The following is a 23,728-nucleotide window of genomic DNA, read 5'->3' as shown; positions in this document are numbered from 1 at the left end:
TATACTAGATATATGGTATGTCTGTTGCCATGAAGTGAGCAAACCAAAGTAGGGTCAATGACCTTCACATCTTTCTCTTTATTCAGGGTTCTGACTCCCTTGCGGACAATACTTGTTTATGTCACGTAGAACAGAATATCCCCCTGCCTCAAGCTCAGTGTGGGCTGGGTTTGGGTTCCAGCTCCGTTACCAGCTGGGTGACTGTGTGCTACTAAGGTCCATCCCTTGGAAAGGAGTGAGAGCCTTCAGAACTGGTATTGGCCTCGGCCTCAGCCCTGCCTGGTGGGGCTTCCTGAAGCATTTCTTACTCTTGCAGACTCTGGCTCTGAGAGTAGAGCTAATCACAGGACTCTCTTGTTGCCCAGTTTGAATGTGTGTAGGATTTTGTAACTTAAACATTCTGTATTTTAATAGTTCAAAGCTGCTGCCTTTTGCTTTTGTTTAGCAGTTAGAGACATTGGTGACACAGGGCATCATCGGGCTTGCAGGATCTCGTGTGGATTTTCTTTCCTACACTGGAAACTACTAAACCCTAGCTATTCAGATGCCACTTCATATTCTAAAATCCAAATCAAATAGAAATAAACAGTACTGCATGGCAAAGTTGTACCTTACTGAGAACTCAGGTCCACTGAGCCCCCAGTGTAGACAGACATTCCACCTCCCAGATCGTGGAAAAAAGGATTGATGGCTGGTTCTGCTCCCCCCTCAGAGACTGTGCCAGAACACCTTCTACCCTGGATATAACTTTTTTAAGTTTCCAGAATAATGTATGTGGTAAATATACATCTATTCTCAAATTAGATGTTTAAAAATAAAAACCCAAAGTAAGATTTGGCTGTAACAGAATAGATAGTGCCCTCCTGTTAAATCATTCATATGTTCCTAGTTAGATGGATTTGCCTGTGTCCCATGACTTTATATCTCCTTCAGTTTAGGTTTTGTATTTTTGCTATCTGCCATAGTGCCTGGCACTCAGAAATGTTCACTTTGTATATGAATTGATTTAGTTGTGGATTCTAGTAAGTTACATACAAGGTTACTATAATGTGGTAAGAATTTTACAAATATACATGGGCTTAGACATTTCAATATGATGTCCTTCAGTGCTGTACATTCATTTCAGTGTGGTGCTGTACATTCACTTCAGTGTGATGCTCCCCTTAAAGCATTTTAGGAACTCCAATTTGAAAATGGTCTTCACATAAATTCTTAAGGACCAAGCAGCTGTAACAATGCCTGAATAAATAGGTGCTCAACAACACCACCACCAAAAAGCGAAAAACATGTTTTATTCTGAACTGACTAAATTTTTTCCAAAAACCTAACATTTGAGATTAGCCAATTATATCCTATTATTAAATCAAATTAGGTATCATATTTGGACTCAAATGACTTGTGGCTGTTTCTAAAATTTGAAACTATGTTAAAAGGAAAAAGATGCAATTCTGAAAGAGAATTTCCATGTCCATTTTAAGTGACAGCAGCAGAGTTAAATATACAGACCCCCAGGAGGACAGCTTTGAAAAGTAAAATACCCAATTGGATGTGTAAATTATGGCTTGATTGTAACGGCAATAATTCATACTTAATTGCCTCCAGTTTTTTTTGTAAGTTAATGACACTAGGATAGTTATAGGTCAACTGACAGCTGGTTAACAGAGGGATCTGTGCTTCCTTGCACCTCTCTGAGAGTATGGTTATACTTCTATATGGGCTTGAGGGTCTCAGATACTAAGGCTACTCATTCAATGCCTTCACTTCCTCAGATAGTGGTTTTCTAAAATAGAATGTCTCTTCTTGGGCTTCCTCTTAGGAACAAGGGAGAAGGCCAAGACTTTAAAATCTGCACTTCTCAAATGAATACATGAAGCCAGTGGGGTTTAGGCAGTTCTCTTTGTCCTAAACTTGAGAGAGTGTAGATTTCCCTCCTGGTCAACTTCTAGTCCCTTCTTCCTAACCTGAAGTCCTACTTCTGTGTCTGGTAAGCAGAATCAAGTGACTGGGAATTCTGCTACTCTTTTAGCCCTGACCTTGAATAAAACGTTTAATCTCTCTAAGCCTATTTTCTTATCTGTAAAATGGAGGATTTACTTCCTTTCAGGGTTGTTTTGTGGATTGAACAACCGTGATGTTTTATGTGGATGAACGTAAGACACCTAGAATAATGAATGGCATGTAAAATATGTTAAATAAATGTTAGATGGCTTTCTGTCCCCTCTAGCCTTCTTCTCTTCCTATATATACATATTTCAATTTAGAAAGTAATAATAGTTAACATTTACTATGTACAGTAAATGTATAGTTAACATTTACTATGTACAGTAAATGTATAGTTAACATTTACTATGTACAGTAAATGTATAGTTAACATTTACTATACCATATAACTTACTATGTGTCAGTAACCGTTCCTTGAATTTTACTATTTTACATAATCCCCTAAACAATCCAATGAGGTAGGTGACCACAGGTTTTAGGTCAGCAGTTCTCAAAGTGTGGTCTGTGGACCCCTGGGGTTCCTGAGACCCTTTCAGGGTCAAAACTGTTTTTTTTTGTTGTTTGAGACGGAGTCTCACACTGTCGCCCAGGCTGGAGTGGAGTGGCGTGATCTCAGCTCACTGCAAGCTCTGCCTCCCAGGTTCAAGCAATTCTCCTGCCTCAGCCTCCCGAGTATCTGGGACTACAGGCGCCCGCCACCACGCCTGGCTAATTTTTTTGTTGTTGTTGTATTTTCAGTAGAGACGGGTTTCACCGTGTTAGCCAAGATGGTCCCGATCTCCTGACCTCGTGATCCGCCCATCTCGGCCTCCCAAAGTGCTGGGATTACAGGCGTGAGCCACCGTGTTTTCTTAATCCTAAAACTGGGACTAAAATGTCACTCTGATGACATTTTTGCTAATGGAGCAAAGCAATGGTGAACAACATGCCAGACATTCTGGTTTGAATCTAGGCAGTGGCCCTAAACAGTACTGCTAGTTATTGTACTTTTCACTGCTGTAGGCTCACGGTAAAAAACAAAAAACTGAAGAATGTCATGATGAAGTAGTAAAAATTATTAATTTTATCAAATCTTTACCCTTGAGTACACTTTTTTCTTTTTTTTAGACGGAGTTTTGCTCTTGTCACGCAGGCTGGAGTGCAATGGAGTGATCTTGGCTCACTGCAACCTCCGCCTCCTGGGTTCAAGTGATTCTCCTGCCTCAGCCTCCTGAGTAGCTGGGATTACAGGTGCCCGCCACTACACCCAGCTAATTTTTTGCATTTTTAGTAGAGACAGGGTTTCACCATGTTGGTCAGGCTGGTCTTGAACTCCTGACCTCAGGTGATCCACCTGCCTTGGCCTCCCAAAGTGCTAGGATTACAGGTATGAGCCACCGTGCCTGTCCGAGTACACATCTTTTTAATATTCTGTGGAATGAAATGGAAAGCACACATAGAACATTCCTGCTGCATACTGCAGTGATGACGGTTTTCTGGAGGAAAAGCACTGGTCTGAGTTTGAGCTGAACTCGCTTCTTTTCTTATGAAACACCAAAGGACGATTGACAGACTAGGGTTGCTCAGACTTGTCCTTCTGAAAATATAAACAGAGAGAGCCTGTTGCTTCAAGAAATAGTTTTTGTTGCCAAGGATAAAATTTAAGCTTCCAAGTGAAAAGCAGAATTTTGGAAAACTTGTATCCAAACTCACTGTCACTGTGCATTTGACACTTTTCCAATACTCAGACTTTTCTGGTGAGATCAGTGGGGATATTAATGAATAAATATTTCTGACGTTGTGTAATGCAATGTGGTAACATTTGGAAAATCTGCATAACTCGGTGAACCAACATTTTCTAAATGATCAGTGCACGATGTTACAAAATCATGCATGGGTGAAAGATCTGTTCATAGGGAAAGATGCAAAGACCAAAGGATTTTAATGTAATAAAGTACAAAAAGATCACTGACATGCTATCAGATTCTATATTGCAACTAACCTTTAAGAAACCACCACTCGCTGAGTTTTGGTATAGTATTAAAGATTATCTACAATGATCATAAAAGGCTATTAAAATACTCCTCCCTTTTCTAACTACATATCAATGTGAGGCTGCATTTTCTTCATACATTTCAACCAAAACAAGATGAGAATCCAGTATACAGAAGCAGATATGAGAATTCAGCTTTTTTCCATTATGCTGGATATTGAAGAGATTTGCAAAAATGTAAAACGATGCCACTCTTCTCACTAAATGATTATTTTTGAAATTTTTTCACAAAAACGTTATTTATGTTATCCTATAATGGGTTACCACTTTTAAATGAATTAGTAAATATTTTTTAAGCTTTTAACTTCTAATAAAGCAAATATGATACATACAACAATTTTTAGAGTATATAAAACCCCTGAGACCAAAACACTTAAGAATTATTAACTTAGGGGCCGGGCACGGTGGCTCGTGCCTGTAATTCCAGCACTTTGGGAGGCTGAGGTGGGCGGATCACTTGAGGTCAGGAGTTTGAGACCAGCCTGACCAACACAGTGAAACCCTATATCTATTAAAAATACAAAAATTAGTCAGGTGTGGTGGCGGGTGCCTGTAATCCCAGCTGCTCGCGAGGCTGAGGCAGGAGAATTGCTTGAACCCAGGAGGCAGAGCCGAGATAGCACCACTGCACTCTAGCCTGAGTGACAGAGCAAGACTCCATCTCAAAAAAAAAAAAGTATTGACTTAGGGAGATTAACACTTGCCCACACAATCACCAAGTAGTGGATCTTAGAGTCAAACCCAGACAGCTTGACTTCCAAAGTCAGTGTTGTCATTATTGGTTTTAGATGTAAAGCTTCAAAAATATCTCTGTACCTTTGAGAAACTGGGGATGGACCACATCAGGATGAGGGAATTCTGGGCAGGTAAGCAGAGATGATATGTTCCTAGTTTTCTTTGACTATGCTTATAAGACCCTTAGCATTCAATGTTATTCCAATTATGGACACCATGGCCTCTGGACCCCTTACGCTGGTATTTCTTAGAGGTAGAAGATAAATATTTTTCTTTCTAAAATGTGAATAAAAGGCCAGGTATGGTGGCTCATGCCTGTAATCCCAGCATTTGGGAGGCCAGGAGTTTGACACCAGCCTAGGCAATGTGGCGATTCCCCATCTTTACAAAAAAATTTTTAAAAAATTAGCTGGATGTGGTGGAACACATCTGTAGTCCTAGCTACTCGGGTGGCTGAGGTAGGAGGATTGCTTGAGCCCAGGAGTTCAAGGCTGCAGTGAGCCATGACTGTACCACTTGCACTCCAGCCTGGGTGACAGAGCAAGACCCTGACTCAAAGGGGGGAAAAAAAAACAGGAAGGGGGAATACAAAGGTGACCCATTGCTGTCTTGGTTCAGGCATCCTCTTGTATCTCGATTTTTTTTTTTTACCACAACCCACAGTAAGGAATAATTTTTATGTCAAATGCAGTATACACATTCATGTGTATGTAAGCCTAAAACAAAAGTTTCACCAAACAATATCCTTACCACATGTGGTAGTTTTTTTTGTTTGTTGTTTTGAGTCTCGCTCTGTCACCCAGGCTGGAGTGCAGTGGCGTGATCTCCACTCACTGCAAACTCCACCTCGTGGGTTCATGCCATTCTCCTGCCTCAGCCTCCTGTGCTGAGACCAGCTCGGTAGGGGAGACCCTAACCCAGTGGCACTAGAAGAATTAAAGACACACACACAGAAATATACAGGTGTGAAGTGGGAAATCAGGGGTCTCACAGCCTTCAGAGCTGACAGCCTCGAACAGAGATTTACCCACATATTTATTAACAGCAAGCCAGTCATTAGCATTGTTTCTATAGATATTAAATTAACTAAAAGTATCCCTTATGGGAAACGAAGGGATGGGCCGAATTAAAGGAATAGGTTGGGCTAGTTAACTGCAGCAGGAGCATGTCCTTAAGGCACAGATCGCTCATGCTATTGTTGGTGGCTTAAGAATGCCTTTAAGCGGTTTTCCACCCTGGGCAGGCCAGGTGTTCCTTGCCCTCATTCCAGTAAACCCACAACCTTCCAGTGTGGGTGTTGTGACCATCATAACATGTCACAGTGCTGCAGAGATTTTGTTTGTGGCCAGTTTTGGGGCCAGTTTATGACCAGATTTTGGGGGGCTTGTTCCCAACACTCCTGAATAGCTAGGACTACAGGCACCCACTACCACGCCTAATATTTTTTTTTGTATTTTTAGTAGAGACCGGGTTTCACCCTGTTAGCCAGAATGGTCTCGATTTCCTGACCTTGTGATCCACTGCACCCGGCCCCACATGTGGCATTTTCTAATTTGTTATTTCATTAAAAAGAAAAGCTGGTCATAATTTACTAAACTGATTTTACAACCACCTGTGCCCTACTAGAGTGTTTCTCCATGACAAGAATATACCCAAGGCTAAGAGATGTTAATACAAGCAGTTCCCAACTAAGAATCTTTCCAGACAATGATCATGTCTTTCCTGGTTATGTGAAATCTGAAAACATTTCCCATGAAACAATCTGAAAGGTGGCTGGGAAGGGAAGTAACATTTTCTGAGTGCTATGGTTTGAATATGTCCCTCCAAGTTCGTGTGTTAGAAATGATCCCCAATGCAACAGTGTTAAGAGGTGGAAACTTTAAGAGATGATTAAGTTATGAGGGCTCTGCCATCATGAACGATTAATGCTGTCTGTTATTGCTGGAGTAGGCTAGTTATCTTGGGAGTGGGTTCCTAATAAAAGGCTGAAGTTTGGCCTCCTTCTTCCTCCCTTGCCCTTTCACCTTCAGCCACAGGATGATGTAGCAAGATGGCCCTCAGCAGATGTGGGCCCCTCCACCTTGGACATCCCAGCTTCCAGAACTGTAAGAAACCAATCTCTGTTCTTCATAAATTACCCAATCTAGGCCAGGTATGCTGGCTCATCCCTGTAACCCCAGTACTTTGCGAGGCTGAGGCGGGTGGATCACTTGAGCTAGGAGTTTGAGACCAGCCTGGGCAACAAAGTCAGACCCTGTCTCTACAAAAAAATACAAAATTAGCAGGTGTGGTGGTGCAAGCCTGTGGTCCCAGCTACCCAGGAGGCTGAGGTGGGAGGATGGCTTGAGCCAGAAAGCAAAGGTGCAGAGGTTGCAGTGAGTCGAGATCGTGCCACTGCACTCTAGCCTGGGCAACAGAGCCAGACCCTGTCTCAAAAAACCAACCAACCAACCAACCCACAAAAACCAAACCCAATCTGAGGTTTTGTTATAACAGCACAAAGTGAACTAAGACACTGAGTATCTATTACATACATTATTTCTCAACAACACTCCTGAGAGGAAGAAAATATCATTCCATTATGTAGATAGGAAAAGTGCAGTTCAGAGAGGATAAATGGTAGTTGGGTACCCCAGGTCATTTGGCTCCAAAACTGCTCTTTTTAGCATATGACAGTATTTCTGTATGTTTACAGGGACAGCTCCCTCCAACCCCCTACTTCTCTGAAAACACAAAACTCCATTCAACCAAATTTAGCAGGATGCTACAGAACCTAATTACCATTTGTGGAAATAATCTATGTAGAGATTATCCTTAATTATAACTTGGGCTATAAAAACACATTCTCCACAATGGTAGAATGTTTAACATCCCATTAACTGCCCAGTTTACTCCTAAAATATGCCAGAGCAATGGAAAAGTATTCTCAGTGACTTCAGAGGCAGCAGGGAGAAGAGAAGACAGGGACAGCTTGAGGTGTTTCCAGCATTTCCAGCTTAGAGGAAAGCAGGTGGCAGTGGTCTGGCTCTTTGCCCCATCTGAGTGGTATTTTTTCAGCTCTCTTAAGTCCTCCTCCCCCTACTCCCAAGGAATTTCTGGAAATGAAATATCCTGGAAGAACAATCTCTTCTTTTGCTCAGCATTAAAATAACTCTACAGCTAAGCATTCAGGTATGAACTACCGTTCTTGATACAAACGTCAGCAGCAGAAACAGCCTTACATTTCTACACCTAAAAATGGCAGTTGAATGGCGGAGGGCTGGTGGCTGGTTTCTGAGGGACATCTGAATACTTCCACCATAAATCCATTTCTAGGTCTGATAAGGCAGCCACCAAAACAAAAAACAAAAAGCACCTGCACTCCCCTCTTGCTGTTGATGCAAGCCTGCTGCTAGCTCTCCACATCACCGGTGAGGGAATCCTAGCTTCAGGCCTCTAACCCTGACTAGTGACTCATCTGGGAGTAAAGGGGTCACATATTTCTATCTGTGTGCCTACAAACTAGAAATCAGCAGGGTCTGCAAAGTTTTAGCCCCAGGAAGAATGAAAACCGGAAGCAGTCATGTTCTTTCTCTCCTCTCTGCCAAGCTCCTGAAGAAGAGAGGGTGCCTTCTGCTCACCTCAACTTTTCTTACCTATTACATTACTTTGTACTCCATTTTCTATGGCTAGGCACTTGCTAATGAGCAAATGAACATTTTATTAGTATTTTATTTGTATTTTTGGAGAAGATAGAGTTTCATGAGAAACACTGATTTTTCTCAAACATAGAAAAAGTGTTTTTTTGTGTGTGTTTTTTTGTTTTTTTTTAAAAAACCCAAAACACAAAGCCACTGTCTTAGAAGAAAACAAGTCTCTTCAGCAAGCATGCGGCCAATTCAGATTGGAGGGACCAGTGAAGTTAGAAGTTACACACAGGAAGTGAGTTCAGATTTATCCACAAATGTCTTCTGGTCTAGTTCTGTAAGGCTCCAAATGGGCCATCTCAGCTTAAAACTGGCAACACCCTCTCAAACAAAGCTCTCAGGATCCCATCTGGTTTGAACCTGGGGCCTCATTCTCCAGGAGGCTGCATCTGTTTACAGAACTCATCAAACTGCTGCTGCTCCAGTTCTGTCATGACTCTGTTGAGGGCATAGATCTGAATAAGAGAAAGAGATACATCTGTTAGCAATGGAAGCAGCTGCACAACGCATCTTCTGACATAACAGGTGGTGCCTTCTGAAAATACCAGAATTTCACCAGTAGTGGTAATGCAGGGACAATGCTCTGGGAATAGGAAAGTTAGATATTAGTTCCATCTGGAGAATCAAGAAAGCAGCAGTGATGCTGGTGGCTTGATTTGGTCTTTAAGGGCTTAGTAGGATCCCTTAAGAAGAAAACAAGTCTCTTCAGCAAGCATGTGGCCAATTCAGATTGAGGAACCAGTGAAGTAGAAGTCACATATAGGAAGAGCAGATTTATCCACAAATAATCTGGTCTAGTTCTGTAAGGCTGCAAATTGGCCATCTCAGCTTAAAATCTATCATGGGACATGACAGGTGGTGGGGGAGGATATTATGTGTAAATAAATATAATGGAAAAGTATAGAGTCTGTTCTGGAAACTTCAAGTATGCCAATATAAAGGATATTATAGAGTAGGGGTTGGGGAGCTGGAGAAAGCAAGAAAATTATGTTGGGGTCTTAAACGTCATGCCAAAGAATCTGGATTTTATCTGGCAGATTCTGGAGAGCCAGCAAAGATAAGTGTGCAGGGGAGCAATATGAATATATATATAGTATATATAGCTTATATAAGTTATAAGTAGAGTATATATATAATATATAAGCTATATATACTATATAGCTTATATATACTAATATATATAACTATACTTGCAAACCTGACATGACAGATCCTCTGCCTCAGCCTCCCGAAGTGTATACATATATATAATAATGGTATATATACTATATAGTATATATAGGCTATATAGTGTATATAAGCTATATATACTGTATACAGTATATATATAAGCTATATACACTATATAGCTATATATACTAATAGTGTATATATACTATATATAGTATATGGTATACTTGCAAACCTCTGACATGACAGATCTTCCTACCTTGGCCTCCCAAAGTATATACTACTAATAGTATATATACTATATAGTATATATATAGTATATATAGCCTATATATATAAGCCATATATATGTACGTACATATATAGCTTATATATATAAGCTATATATATATATATATATTTCAGACAGAGTCTTGCTCTGTTGTCCAGGCTGGAGTGCAGTGGCATGATCTCAGCTCACTGCAACCTCTAACCTCTGCCTCCCAAGTTCAAGCAATTCTCCTGCATCAGCCTCCCAAGTAGCTGAGATTACAGGTGCCAGCCACCAAACCCGGCTAAGTTTTGTATTTTCAGTAGAGACAAGGTTTCACCATGTTGGCCAGACTGGTCTCCAACTCCTGGCCTCATGTGATCCTCCTGCCTCGGCCTCCCAAAGTGCTGGGATTACAGGCGTGAGCCACTGTGCCCAGCCATAAGCAACGTGATTCTATCTGTGCTTTAGGAGGCATCTGTTACGACAGTCCAGAAAGGAGGTCGTGGGAATATCGTCTACAGCAGGCAGTGGTGATGGAAAGAAGATGGCAAGAGACATCCTCAGGTGAAAGGCAGGGTAACTACACCTTATTCCTCATCTTTCTTTATCCTTAATTAATCCATCCACTAAGAACAGAAACAGATCACAAAACTTCCTAATTTGTAGAAGAAAAAAATGAAAGATAGAGAGTGTGTGTGTGTAGAGGAGCCATAACTTGATTAATTGAAAAGACAAGGAAGGGGGAAAAAATGAAACTTAGAAGTGGGACAAATAGAAAATACAAAATAAGAGCAGAAACGAATGAAAAAGCAACCAAACCTACAATAGAGAGGATCACCAAGACTGCAAGATGGTTCTTTGAAAATACTAAAAAACACCTTGCAAACCTCTGACATGACAGATCAACATAAAAGGGAGTGGGCACAAATAAACATTATTAGAAACTAGAAAGAAGACTTAACTACTGACATAACAGAAATGAAAATGAAACATTATGAACTCTGTGCCAACACATTTGACAACCTAAATGAAACAAGTTCCTAGGAAAAGTAAAATGATCGAAACTGACTAGAAAGCTTGAATGATCCTGTCATCTTTAAGAAAAATGGAATTCTACACAGTGATGAAAATAGTTACTAACACTACCACAAATGATTCCTGAAACACAGAATGCGGCTGATGAAACTGGTAAATTTTATGTATATTTTACCATAATAAAAATAAATAAACTTGAATGGTTAAAAAAATGCTGAGTGAAGACGGCCAGTCACGGTAATATATATAAAAGTTCAGAAACATGCAAAACAATATATTGTTACACTACAAAATATTTAGAGGTACACAGACAGTAAATTAACGTAGAACAGCAAGAATGATTAGCATAAAATACAGCAAAGAGGGTACTGCTGGTGGGAAGGGTGAGGTACATGACCAGGAAAGGGGTACACAAAGCTTCCCAGTTACTGGTCACGTTCTATAGTTGGGTGTTTTATTCTTAAGCCACATACACACATTATATAAATATACTTTTAACACAACACACACACACACACACATTTTTTTTGTGAGCAGTCTTGCTCTGACACCAGGCTGGAGTGCAGTGACCTGATCTCAGCTCATTGCAACCTCCGCCTCCTGGTTCAAGCGATTCCCTTGCCTCAGCCTCCTGAGTAGCTGGGACTACAGGTGTGCGCCACCACGCCTGGCTAATTTTTTGTATTTTAGTAGAGACGGGATTTCACCATGTTGGCCAGGATGGTCTCGATCTCCTGACCTCGTGATCTGCCCACCTCGGCCTCCCAAAGTGCTGGGATTACAGGTGTGAGCCACTGTGCCCGGGCCCACATATATACATATATATTTGAAAACCTCTGCTTGCTTCATTCAGTAAGTATTTACTGAGCATTTTTAATCTGCACATTACTGTGCTAGGGACTGAGACGCAAATTAAATAGCTTCTCAGAGACCTCCAGATCAAGGAGGCAAGATGGTAGGAGAAAGAAGAGACTCACAATGGGTCAGGGTGTCCAGGCCAAAGAATGACTCTCGGTCAAGAAGGAAATGGACCCTAACAGTGTCAAACGGTGCTTCCACTGCCAATGTGCCTTCCGTTCCTATTCACCTCCCACATCTCTCCTTCGCATCTCACTTTCTGGAATCTGGCGTCTGCAGAATTGAATAGAAACTGTCTCTTCTCCCCACAAAGGGTCTTGCTGCATTACATTCCAGGCAATAAAGATTAAAAACAAAAAAAAAAACAGGATGGGTGCGGCGGCTCACACGTGTAATCCCAGCACTTTGGGAGGCCGAGGTGTGCGGATCACTTGAGGTCAGGAGTTTGAGACCAGCCTGACCAACATGGTGAAAATCCATCTCTACTAAAAACATAAAATTAGCCAGGCATGGTGGTGGATGCCTGTAATCCCAGCTACTCGGGAGGCTGATACAGGAGAATTGCTTGAACCTGGGAGGCGGAGGTTGCACTGAGTCGAGATCGTGCCACTGCACTCCAGCCTGGGTGACAGAGCGAGACTCCGTCTCAAAACAAAACAACACCACCAACCAACCAAACAGAAAAAAACAGCAAGGCAGCTGTAGGGGGCAAGGCAAAAAACAACAGACAAAGGTCAGAAGATGTTTAGACCACAGGCCTGCCCCTCTTTAACTACAGGACTCTACTCACATCACTTTAAAGTGAGGATAATACTGCCTACCTCACAAGGCCATATATTTTACATATCGGATTAACCAAGGCTAAATGGGAGTCACAACAACTCCTGCTTTGGAACCCTGGTGTGAGGACTACATGTGGCTATGCATGTGTAGGCTTGGCTCGGTCCTGGCACGTCTCAAGAGCTGCACGGGGCCAGCTGCTGCCAGAGTGCAGCAACGTTGCATTTCAGCAGGTCAACAGGAACTCAGCAGTTGTTCAATTTAGGGTCCACACAATAAGAGCAGGCTGCCTGCTTGGAAACACAAGATTATTCCTGATCGTAATCACTGTTATTTATCAAATGCTTCCTCTGCCAAGTACTGCGCTACAGGCTTTACACGTGGTATTTCTATTCCTTTTAATGGTCTTCTGAGGTAGATGTTATCCTCATTTTACCAAGGAGGAACTGATGAACTGGGGGTTTAGAGAGGTTAAGTATCTTGTCCAACGTCACATGGAAGAACTGGGATTTATGGAGGAGCTGAGATTTGAAGTCAGACAAATAAATTTAACCTGTAGAACTTTACAGAAGGGTGTCAATAAGGGCATGAACAATGTCCTCAACATCTATCCTTACAATATGCACAGAGGACAGTTTCATAGGGCTGTTTTTTTAAAAAACGGATTTTAACATAATTACCATGTGTACATAGACAACTAAGAATAGGGAAAAACCCCAAATTAATGTTTTAACAAGTTACAAGCTGTTACTAAAGACAATATCCTTGGATTAAAAAAAAAAAAAGAGTACAATAGAGGAAGTCTCTCATTCAACCTAGCAGTTTAACCAATCTCTTTTAATAAATCCAGCACATTACAGTGGTATAAATTTATCTTTCTTAACACTCCACATAAAAACATGTGTGTCCTCTCCTACATTTAATCATTAGTAGTCTCTAAAATGGTAAAATAAATGGAATTTACACTAGCAAATGAAAGCGCAAGTTTGTACAGCTAGGCTCGGCAGCAAAAGTGAAGAATAAGAATGAAAGGTGAAAAGCTGGCGGATGCCATGCGGAGCAAGGACTTCCATGAAGGTCCGTGCCTGCGGCCAAACACAGTCAGCATGCCACCATTTTCTTGTTGCTCTTAAATGAGCAAAACCAAATTTCTTTTTTATTTAATGAAATATTAAATCTTTATTTCCCCCTAACATAATTTGTGATCAAGTAGGACAGAGGTTAAGTCCCAGCATCACTGGGGACAGTAGCAACATACAGACTTCAGAAACAGCCTTGAATCATCAGTAACATCCTCCCCTGGTAACGTTAGAAGGAATGCATCTAATGACAAATTTGCAATGTTGTCACATTGTTCTAATTTATTTGATTAGTTTATCTGGAAAAACTATACATTATTTAAGACAACAGTAAATTATTTTCTTGCTCTGAAAAAATAATGTTTTTTCACATTTTAAAACCTTTTAGTATGCTTTTGCAAAAGTAGTTACAAGAATGTGACAGCTGGGTTTGCAGAATGTCCATGTACAAGTTTGTATTTATAAGAAACTGGTAATCTGCCTATAATTTGCCTCTACAAATAGAGCTCTTTACAATAATATTTTTTAAAAAACAGGCTGAAACTTTTCCCCTATTCATTCTACTTGTAGCAAAGAGGTACTTACTTTTCAAGTATTACACGGTAAAAGGCAAAAGTTTTTTTGCCAATTTTAAGCTGTTAAGCTTTAAGACCAAACTATTTATGTGAAAAAAAATCATGCCTAGTCAATCCTAGTCAATCATTTTATAGCCAAATGCTCTTGTCTTTTAAATAATGCAGAAAAATACTAATTTGCTAAGAAAGAGCACACTGGAAAAAGCCATTTTAAAGTACTGAAGAATGAGGAGTATTTTTTTTCTACTGACGAAAATTATTAGGAAAGCTATCCTGTCTGTTGTCTTTAGCTAGTTTAAATAAATCTTTTCAAAATGATGGTCAAGAAATCTTTAGAAAACTGGAAGAAGGGATGCTCTTTTACAGCATGAAAGGAATTCCATTAATTATAGAAATTCTCATTAAATTTTGACTTTGGTTCTTCAGAAAAAATACGCATTTAACTTCTGCAGTCTGTTGTGTTTGAACACCATCTACCTGAGACAGGGGCCCAAGCGCCCCTTCATCACGAAAGGCCAAAATTGGATTCAAAGGAATTTCTGGGCTCTTACTGTTAGTGACATCTAATCTGGATGGTTTCGATCCAATGGGTAAATTTATAATTTCTTCAAAATTTTCATTCTGAACAGAGATACTGCATTTTCATTTGGTTTTCCAAATTGGGGGTGCTCTCCACAGTCACTTTTGATTGGTGTGAGGTAACCACATATGGGCTGGCAACTGGTTCTCCATTTCCCAGAGCATTTGTTGTACACGGAAGTGTAGATAGCTCTGTTCCTCCAGTGAGAGCTCCCTTGGCTATATCACCATTTCTCTGATCAATGGTTTTCTTATCTGTAGCTTCTGTTCTCCTGCTTCAGGGCTGTTTCTTATAGCAACCCTCATATTGTTCACCAAAGCACAATGCAGTCACATCATCTGGGGACCCGGATCCAGGTGGGAATGGGAAAGTAAAGGACCACAGCTCTCAGGGGGTCTGCCTTAACGCAAAGGTAGATTTCAGTTTACAGATTAACTTCAAATGCACTAGTAAGTTTACTTATTATGTTTACTGCCTCCCCTTGCTGGAATGCAAGATCCATGAAGACAGGGATTCTTTTCTGCTTTGTCATCATGTGGCTCAAATTCCTAGAACAGTGCCTGGCACATACTAGCAGTCAATTTTTTTTTTTTTTTTTTTTTGAGACAGAGTCTAGTTCTGTCGCCCAGGCTAGAGTGCAGTGGCACAATCTCGGCAACCTCCGTCTCCTGGGTTCAAGCAATTCTCCTGCCTCAGCCTCCCGAGTAGCTGGGACTACAGGCACGCGCCACCACGCCCAGCTAATTTTTGTATTTTTAGTAGAGACAGGGTTTCACCATGTTGGCCAGGATGATCTCAATCTCTTGATCTCATGATCCGCCTGCCTTGGACTCCCAAAGTGCTGGGATTACAGGCGTGAGCCACTGCGCCTAGCCAATATTTAATGAATGAATCAGATTAACAAAAATTAAAAGTTGATAATATCGGCCAGGTGCAGTGGCTCACGCTTATAAGCCCAGCACTTTGGGAGGTGAAGGCGGTGGTGCATGCCTATAATCCCAGCTACTCAGGAGGCCGAGGCAGGAGAATTGCTTGCACCCGGGAGGCAGAGGTTGCAGTGAGCCGAGATCGCGCCACTGCACTCCAGCCTGGGTGACAGAGCAAGACTCCGTCTCAAAAAAAAAGAGACTCACCATCAGAGAAATGCAAATCAAAACCACAATGAGACACCATCTCACACCAGTTAGAATGGCAATCATTAAAAAGTCAGGAAACAACAGGTGCTGGAGAGGATGTGGAGAAACAGGAACACTTTTACACTGTTGGTGGGACTGTAAACTAGTTCAACCATTATGGAAGACAATGTGGTGATTCCTCAAGGATCCAGAAATAGCAATACCATTTGACCCAGCCATCCCATTACTGGGTATATACCCAAAGGATTATAAATCATGCTGCTATAAAGGCACATGCACACGTATGTTTACTGCAGCACTATTCACAATAGCAAAGACTTGGAACCAACCCAAATGTCCATCAATGATAGACTGGATTAAGAAAATGTGGCACATATACACCATGGAATACTATGCAGCCATAAAAAAGGATGAGTTCATGTCCTTTGTGGGGACACGGATGAAGCTGGAAACCATCATTCTCAGCAAACTATCGTAAAAACAAAAAACCAAACACCGCATGTTCTCACTCATAGGTGGGAACTGAACAATGAGAACACTTGGACACAGGAAGGGGAACATCACACACCGGGGCCTGTTGTGGGGTGGGGGGAGGCGGGAGGGAAAGCATTAGGAGATATACTTAATGTAAATGACGAGTTAATGGGTGCAGCACACCAACATGGCACATGTATACGTATGTAACAAACCTGCATGTTGTGCACATGTACCCTAGAACTTAAAGTATAATAATAAAAAATAAAAAGAGACTTCATCTCAAAAAAAAAAAAAAAAGCAATGTGGCAATGTCTAGTAAAATTGAGAATGTACCCAGTAATTTTTCTAGTTAAATACCCTATAGAAATTCTAAGGCAGGTGCCAAAGGAGACACCTAAAAGCTTTTCACTACAGCAATGTCTGTAATAGCAAAAAATACTATAAATAATTTAAATGTGCATCCCTGTAAGAATGAATAAATATACTAAGTAAAATGGATGCATAAAATAGACTATTATAAAAATTAATGAGAATAAACTAGATTCTTATATTGGCATGAATAGTTCTAAAAAACATAATGTAAGCAAAAAATGCAAAATAAAATGCAGGAATTTTATTAATGTAAAAATTTAAAATACTATTGTATATTGTTCAAGGATATCTATTAATATATTTGAATGTAAAAGTATAAAAAAAAAGTAGTTGTCCATGAGGAGGTAAAAGGATGTAAGACAGGAAATGAACAAAGCAGACAGATAAACAAAACAAAGAGGGAAAAAGAGACCAACAAGATTTTCCCTGACATTAAATACTAAAATAAAATAATCATGTCTGTATGTGGCTCAATATTGGCAGGGTAAAGTTTAAAGCTTTTTATTCTTAAGTTGATTGTAATCGTTGAGAGAACAAAGGAACACACTGGTGAGTTTAAAGCTTGGGCCTCTACCTGGCATGAGCAGCTACTTTCCGCACCAAATCCAGAACATCTGTACTGCGGGTGTCTGACACTTGCGTGCTCTCTCTCATTCTGACCCCTTCTTTCCCCTCACGTATCATTTTTTTTCCTTTCTTCCTTCCCTTGGGTCTCTTACCACAAAAGCTCCGCACCAGACTGGGGTTCTGACACTAACTTGGCATGTGATTCTGGGCTGCCACCTCACCATTCTGAACCTCAGTGTTCTCCCCTCTAAACCTGGGAGAACACCCATCCTGCCTGGAGGCAAGTACGGCTCGCTGTCAGTTCTCCTTTCTGCTGTTTCTCTATTCCAGCATCATCTCCAGCAGACTACAGGCATACAGAGCCTCCGCCTTAATCTCACCTCTGCTCTTTGTCTCTGCTTCAGCTCCTGCTGGGCTGATTTCTGTTTGGCCTTCTCAACTCTGCTGACAGATTCTTTAACTTTGGTTTTTTCTTTACGTGCAGGTGGATCCATGGCTTGACTTCTGGATATTTCTTAGGAGGCTCTGATCTGGGTGGTACAGAAAGAGGCAGATCTTAAAAACAAAACAAAACAAAAAATACCCTGCCGGTTACTCCTCTAACCCTTTAGCTCCGCCCCATCCTTTGCCAGGTGAGGCAGAGTGGTGTGGTGGCAAGGGCGCTGGATGTGGGGGAGTAGGAACCGAGTACCAACGCCACAACCTCGCTGGGTGTCCCTGGGCAAGTCTCCTCCCCACTCTGAGCCTTGGTTTTCTGTCTGCAAAATGGGCTAACAGTGTCATCCTAGCCTCCCTCCAGGAGCTGCTGTGTGCGGGTGAAATGCGAAGACCCCTGTGAAAGCGTTGCCCACTCTGCGGCGTGCGGCACCCAGCGCGGAACCGTCCTAATGGGACGCTGAGACCCACAGGGCGCCCAGCGTTTTCCCACCGCGGCCGGCGTAACTCTGCCGCAGCAGCAGCTCCTGGGGCCAGGGGGCCGGGCCCCATCGCCAGCCGGGCCCGCCCCCCGCCGCCCGGCCCCCGACCCCGCCCCGGCCCGCCCGGCCCCAGGGGACGGCCCCCGCCTCCTGCCGTCTTCCCTCTCCTGGAGGAAAATGGCGGCCGCTGGAGCCGCCGACCGAGGGGCTTGGGAGTCTGTACCTTTCCCGACCGGGCCGCTGGAAGTTGGAGCCTCCGCCGAGTCGCAGACAACGCCTCCGGGAGGGTAATCCTCGCCTTCTCCCGACCACTCGACCCAGCGATGCCCGCCCGCCGCCCCTCGTCCTGGGCGGGGCCGCGCGCCGGTGGGAGGGGCGGAGGGCCGAGCGCCAGGAGGCTTCCGCCCGCGGGAGCGGCCGCGCGTGCGCAGAGAGGATGTCTGGAAAACCGCGTAGAGGGCGGGGCGGGGCAAGCCGGTGCCGTGGCGGGGCAGGGGCGGAGCCACGCCGGGGTGGGTGGTGTTTACGGCTAACAAAGGCTGTTTCCCGTTATATTTTCTGCAACAGCTACTAGGTTTTAGAGGGTGAGATCTGAATCCTGGAATTGGAATTGCTCAGAATTCGAATTCCGAGGCTCAATTTCTTAATTCGAAAAGTGGGGATTGATGATTGCCACCTTCTTCATTCATGAGTTTATTGAGAGGATCAAGTGAGATCCCTTTTGCCACAGTGCTTTGAAAAAGGAAATCTTGACAGAAGTACCAATAGCCAGTATAAATACAGAGAACATTCACGTTCAACTGATTACCGAGGAGATGTAAATTAAAACAGCTGGCTGTAATTTTCCATGTATTACATTAGCAAGGATTGACAAAAATGATAATAGCTACCTTACATTTGGGCTTACTATATTCCAGGCACTGTTCTTACAGCTTCACATTTATTAACTAATTCCTCATAATAAGTGTATATAATGTATACGTGTATATTATTATCCCTATTTACACATAAGGGAACAGAAGCACTGAAAAGTTAAGTGAGTTGTCCCGGGTCACACAGCTCCTAAGTGCTGGAGCAAGTATTTCAGCCAGGATTCATAGGACAATGGCCTTATCCAAAGTGAAACCCTGTTTGGGTCCACTATTTGTTCTTCGATCAAACTGGCAAGAATTGAAACAACTGATAGATGTTAAGCAAGCAATGAACTCAGCCCAGATGGACACACGCTTCCAGTCAAACTGTAAATAGTTAACAGCCTTTCTGGAGGTCAGTTTAGTACTAGGTATCAAAAGCCTTAAAAGTGAGCACAACCCCCCAAAAAGACAAATACTGCATGTTTCCATTCATATGAAGTATCTAAAGCAATCAAAGTCTAAGAAACAGAAAGTAGAATGGTGACTGCCAGTGGCTAGGAGAGAGGGAAAAGAGGAATTGTTTAAAGGGTATAGAATTTTAGGTTTGTAAGGTGAAAAAGTTCTAGAGATCTGCTGCACAATGTTTATTTTTTATTTATTTAATTAAAAAAAATAGATGGGGTCTTGCTCTGTCACCCGGGCTGGAGTGCAGTGGTGCGATCATAACTCACTGTAACCTGGGCTCAAGCAATCCTCCCACCTCAGCCTCCGAAGTATCTGGGACTACAGGCACACACCATCATGCCTGGCTAATTTTTAAAAATTTTTTTGTAGAGATGGAGTCTCACTATGTTTCCCAGGGTGATCTGGAAATCCTGGGCTCAAGTGATCTCCTGCCTCAGCCTCCCAGAGTGCTAGGATTACAGATGTGAGCAATTGCGCCCAGCTTTTCCAAAATTTCTACAGTTAAACATTTATACTTTAGCCATAAGAGGAAAGTACAATAAATGTCTTTTTTAAAACCCTATACAAATGCTGATTTGATTATTATTAGTAAAAGTAACCAAGTTAGAGTCTATTTCAGTAATCTTGATGTAGTACTGGTATTTTACATTTGTGTCACATGATATGGTTTATAATGTTCATATAAGCTATGAACTAGATTACAGCTGGAGACAGGGCAGGACCTTTAGAAGCCAGCTAAAAACAGACCAGCTATAGGGAATGGAAGAGTGGAAAAGCCACATGGAACACTGGAAAAGTAGTGGTGCCACTGAGCCACTGCTGAAAGTGGAGAAGGTGTGATGAGTTGGTTTGGGAAAGGGTGAGGAAGAGGATAAGTTAGGAGTGTGTGTATGTGTATGTGTGTGTGTGTGCAAGAGAGGGACCGAGAGAGAAAGAGCTAGATTACGCTTCAAGTGGCAATAGGCAAGAAGAATTGTCCAGTGAGCAATTACAAGATTCCAGAAAAGCACAGAACTGGAGATACCAGTTTGGAATTCTTCATTCTTTATCGGGAAGGTGAAGGTTGGAGCCAGGAGGGAGAGAACGTTGAGGCTGAACACTATCAAAGTCCCCTCTCTGTTCTTTCCATGAGTTTATGCTTTGTCTGTCTCTTTTGTGTCTACCAGTGGACTCTTGGCCAGGCTGCAGAATTTCTTGGTTTGTTGAATGACTAGCAAGAGTTTATAGTAATATAACTAGAATATTTTTACAGTTGAGGTATATACTACACTAAGATTACATTCACTTTATTGAATAACATTTTTTCTAGAGTCAAAAAATTATCTATTTTTATTTCTTAATGATCTATGCATCCCTTGTTTATTTTTTATTTTTAGAGATGGGCTCAAGTGATCCTCCCACTTCAGCCCCTCAGTGGCTGGTACTACAGATGTGAGGCACCATACCCAGCTATCTATGCATCTATTGTTAACTCCTTCACAAACTCTCCATTGGAGCTATAAAATATCTCTTGATCTGGTCACATGAACCAGGTCATTTACCAGTGTCTTTTTTTTTTTCTTGGCAACATCCCTCCTTAGACTCATCCTCTCTTTGCTCCAAACTCCTCTGCTTAGCCTTGCTTCACAGCCTTGTCCTACGATTAGGGACCTAACCACATTCTGGGGATTCTCTTCTTGTTTCTCCTGTGCCGAATCCCCTGCTCTCTGGATCTTATGTTTTTCCATTCTTAGTTTATTCTCTCATTTTGGAGGAGTATGTTCTCCACTAAGTCCCCAGAAGGGGTTCATGGAAGGTAAATTTTTGAGTCCTTGCTTGTCTAAAAATGGCTTGATTTTCTTTCATCCTTGAGTGACAGATTTCCACGTTGGAAATTATTTTCCCTCAGAAGTTTAACGGCATTGATTCATTGTCATCTAGCTTCTCATGTGACTACTCTTGAGGAGACTGATTTATTCTGACTTGTGTTACTTCCCATATATTTTGTTTGTTAATTTGTTTAGGATATTTTTCTCCTTTATCCTTGATGTTCTGGACGTTCATAATAAACTGTCTTGTAAGTATTTTTCATTCATTATGCTAAGCACTTGGTGGCCCCTTTCAATCGGGAAACATAGTCTTCAATTCTGGGAAACATTCTCTGTGATCAGTTTCTCCTTTTTTTTTTTTTTTAAATTTATTATTATTATACTTTAAGTTTTAGGGTACATGTGCACAATGTGCAGGTTAGTTACATATGTATACATGTGCCATGCTGGTGTGCTGCACCCATTAACTCGCCATTTAGCATTGGGTATATCTCCTAATGCTATCCCTCCCCCCTCCCCCGACCTCACATCCTTTTTTTTTTTTTTTTTTAACAGATAGAGACAGGGTCTCCCTATGTTGGCCAGGCTGGTCTTGAACTCCTGGCTTCAAGTGATCCTCCTGCCTCAGCCTCCCAAAGTACTCGGATTACAGGCATGAGCTGCCGCACCCAGCCAGTTTCCCTGTTTTTAAATTTTTCTTCATGTTCCATTTCCTGGTTCTGTTTATTCTACTTTACAAGAGATTTTCCTGAGCTGTATCCCCTGGTTCTTCTATTGAATTTTTTCATTTCTGCTACAAAAATGTTAATTTCCAAGAGTTTTTGTTTGATCCCCAACTTTCCTTTTTGGTAGCCTCTTGCTCTTATGTTATGGATTCAGGATCTTCTCTTATTTCATATTTCTGAGGATTCCAATTGTAATTTTCTGCTGTTTTCTTCTGCTTCCTAGATCATCTCTATTGTTTATTTTGGTCTCTGGCTTTCAAGTTGGAGCTTATCCTCAGACAATAACAGCTACCATTGAGTATCAGCCCCTATTTTAAATATTTTGCATGTTTTAGCTAATTTAATCCTTACAACAACCCCGGGAGGTAGAGCCACGCCCTGGTCCCTCCCATCCCAAGCCTGGAAGGTTCTCAGTTGAGAATCAGCTTTCTTTTTGCTGATGTCAAGGGTTGATGTCAGGAACCCTTTATCTGATGTTTCCCCCAATCCTGCCTCCCTCTGCAGGCACCTGGGTTAGAGTTCAGTTTTTCCTAGATCTATTACTAGTGAGCCCTCTGCTTTCCTTCATTAAAAAAATGTATTGACATCTCATTGCACAGTTACTTACTGCCCTGTTCTTTTTGTCCTTATAGGCTTTCCCTTTTGCACTCCAAGATTGTCATTTTAGATCATTTTAGGAGGTAACAGAGATAAGCATTTGTGTTCAATGAGACATGTTTATTTAACTGGAAATCCAGAGCTCTCTCTTTTTAAGTCAGGAAGCATATAGACCAAAAAAATTACAGTGATTATTACTAGATTCTGAGATTACGATTATGAGTGATATCTTTATCTATGTCTGTATCTATTTTTCTCACTCATAGAGTTAGAAGTCTAAAAAGAACATTTCAGATAAGAAACTCATTTTATGATGTGATTTAGATTATCTGATAAAATGCTTCTGGAGAAAGCAGTAAAAATATTAATTATGACAAGTTATAAATTGGTACAATTACTTTGGAAAACAATTTAGTATCATCTATAACCTGGCAATACCACTTCTAGGTATATAGTCTGAAAAACGCTTTACATTTAAAAATTATTGAGGACCTCAGAGAGCTTCAGTTTATATGAGTTATATTTTTTGAAATTTTCCATATTAAAAATTAAAACTGACTGAGTGTGGTGGCTCATGCCTGTAATCCAACATTTTGGGAGGCCAAGGTGCGAGGATCACTTTAGGCCAGGAGTTTGAGACCAGCCTGGGCAACATAGTAAGACCCCATCTCTACAAAAAAATTTTAAAAAATAGCTGAGCTTGGTGGCATGCGCCTGTAGTCCTAGCTGCTAGGGAGGCTGAGGCAAGAGGATCACTTGAGCCTAGGAGTTCAAGGCTGCAGTGAGCTATGATTGTGCCTTTGCACTCCAGCCTGGGCAACAGAGCTAGACCCTAGCTCTAAAAAAAAAAAAATGAAAACAGAAAAATTAAATATAATTATTACTTCTTTTAAAAATAAAAATAATAAATTACATAACAAAACATATATTTATGAAAAGCAACTTTTTTGAAACAAAAATATTACTGAGAAGAGTGGCACTGCTTTATATTTATATAAATCCTTTTTAAAAAATTAATTTTTTTTT

General features: G+C 41.4%; 1 protein-coding gene across 3 annotated transcripts; it reads right to left on the bottom strand.

The window, feature by feature from the left end:
• Nucleotides 1–5,726: 5,726 nt before the first annotated feature.
• On the bottom strand, nucleotides 5,727–18,684 carry SVBP (small vasohibin binding protein). Of its 3 annotated transcripts, none has more exons than XM_024234074.3 (3): nucleotides 18,477–18,684; nucleotides 17,717–17,866; nucleotides 5,727–8,909 (listed from the first exon to the last, which is right to left on the bottom strand). In XM_024234074.3, the coding sequence occupies exons 2-3, from the start codon at nucleotides 17,828–17,830 to the stop codon at nucleotides 8,823–8,825; spliced, it is 201 nt and encodes a 66-aa protein (XP_024089842.1). In that variant the 5' UTR covers nucleotides 17,831–17,866; nucleotides 18,477–18,684; the 3' UTR covers nucleotides 5,727–8,822. The 3 variants fall into 3 exon arrangements, with proteins under 3 accessions (XP_024089842.1, XP_054392844.1, XP_054392854.1); XM_054536869.2 differs by lacking the exon at nucleotides 18,477–18,684 and adding an exon at nucleotides 18,188–18,330; XM_054536879.2 differs by lacking the exon at nucleotides 18,477–18,684 and adding an exon at nucleotides 18,040–18,151.
• Between the last annotated feature and the right edge of the window lie 5,044 nt (nucleotides 18,685–23,728).

Source organism: Pongo abelii, chromosome 1 (assembly GCF_028885655.2).
Source record: "Pongo abelii isolate AG06213 chromosome 1, NHGRI_mPonAbe1-v2.0_pri, whole genome shotgun sequence".
Taxonomy (NCBI): Eukaryota; Metazoa; Chordata; class Mammalia; order Primates; family Hominidae; genus Pongo; species Pongo abelii.
The sequence above is the reverse complement of the archived record's forward strand: the minus strand, read 5'-3'. Positions and strand labels throughout refer to the sequence as shown.

Excerpts from the sequence above, each read along its gene's own strand:
- SVBP (XM_024234074.3), bottom strand. The coding sequence starts at position 17,830 with ATGGATCCACCTGCACGTAAAGAAAAAACCAAAGTTAAAGAATCTGTC. Across the intron at positions 8,910-17,716 it reads AGCAGAGACAAAGAGCAGAG|ATCTATGCCCTCAACAGAGT; the intron begins GTGAGATTAAGG and ends TCTCTTATTCAG.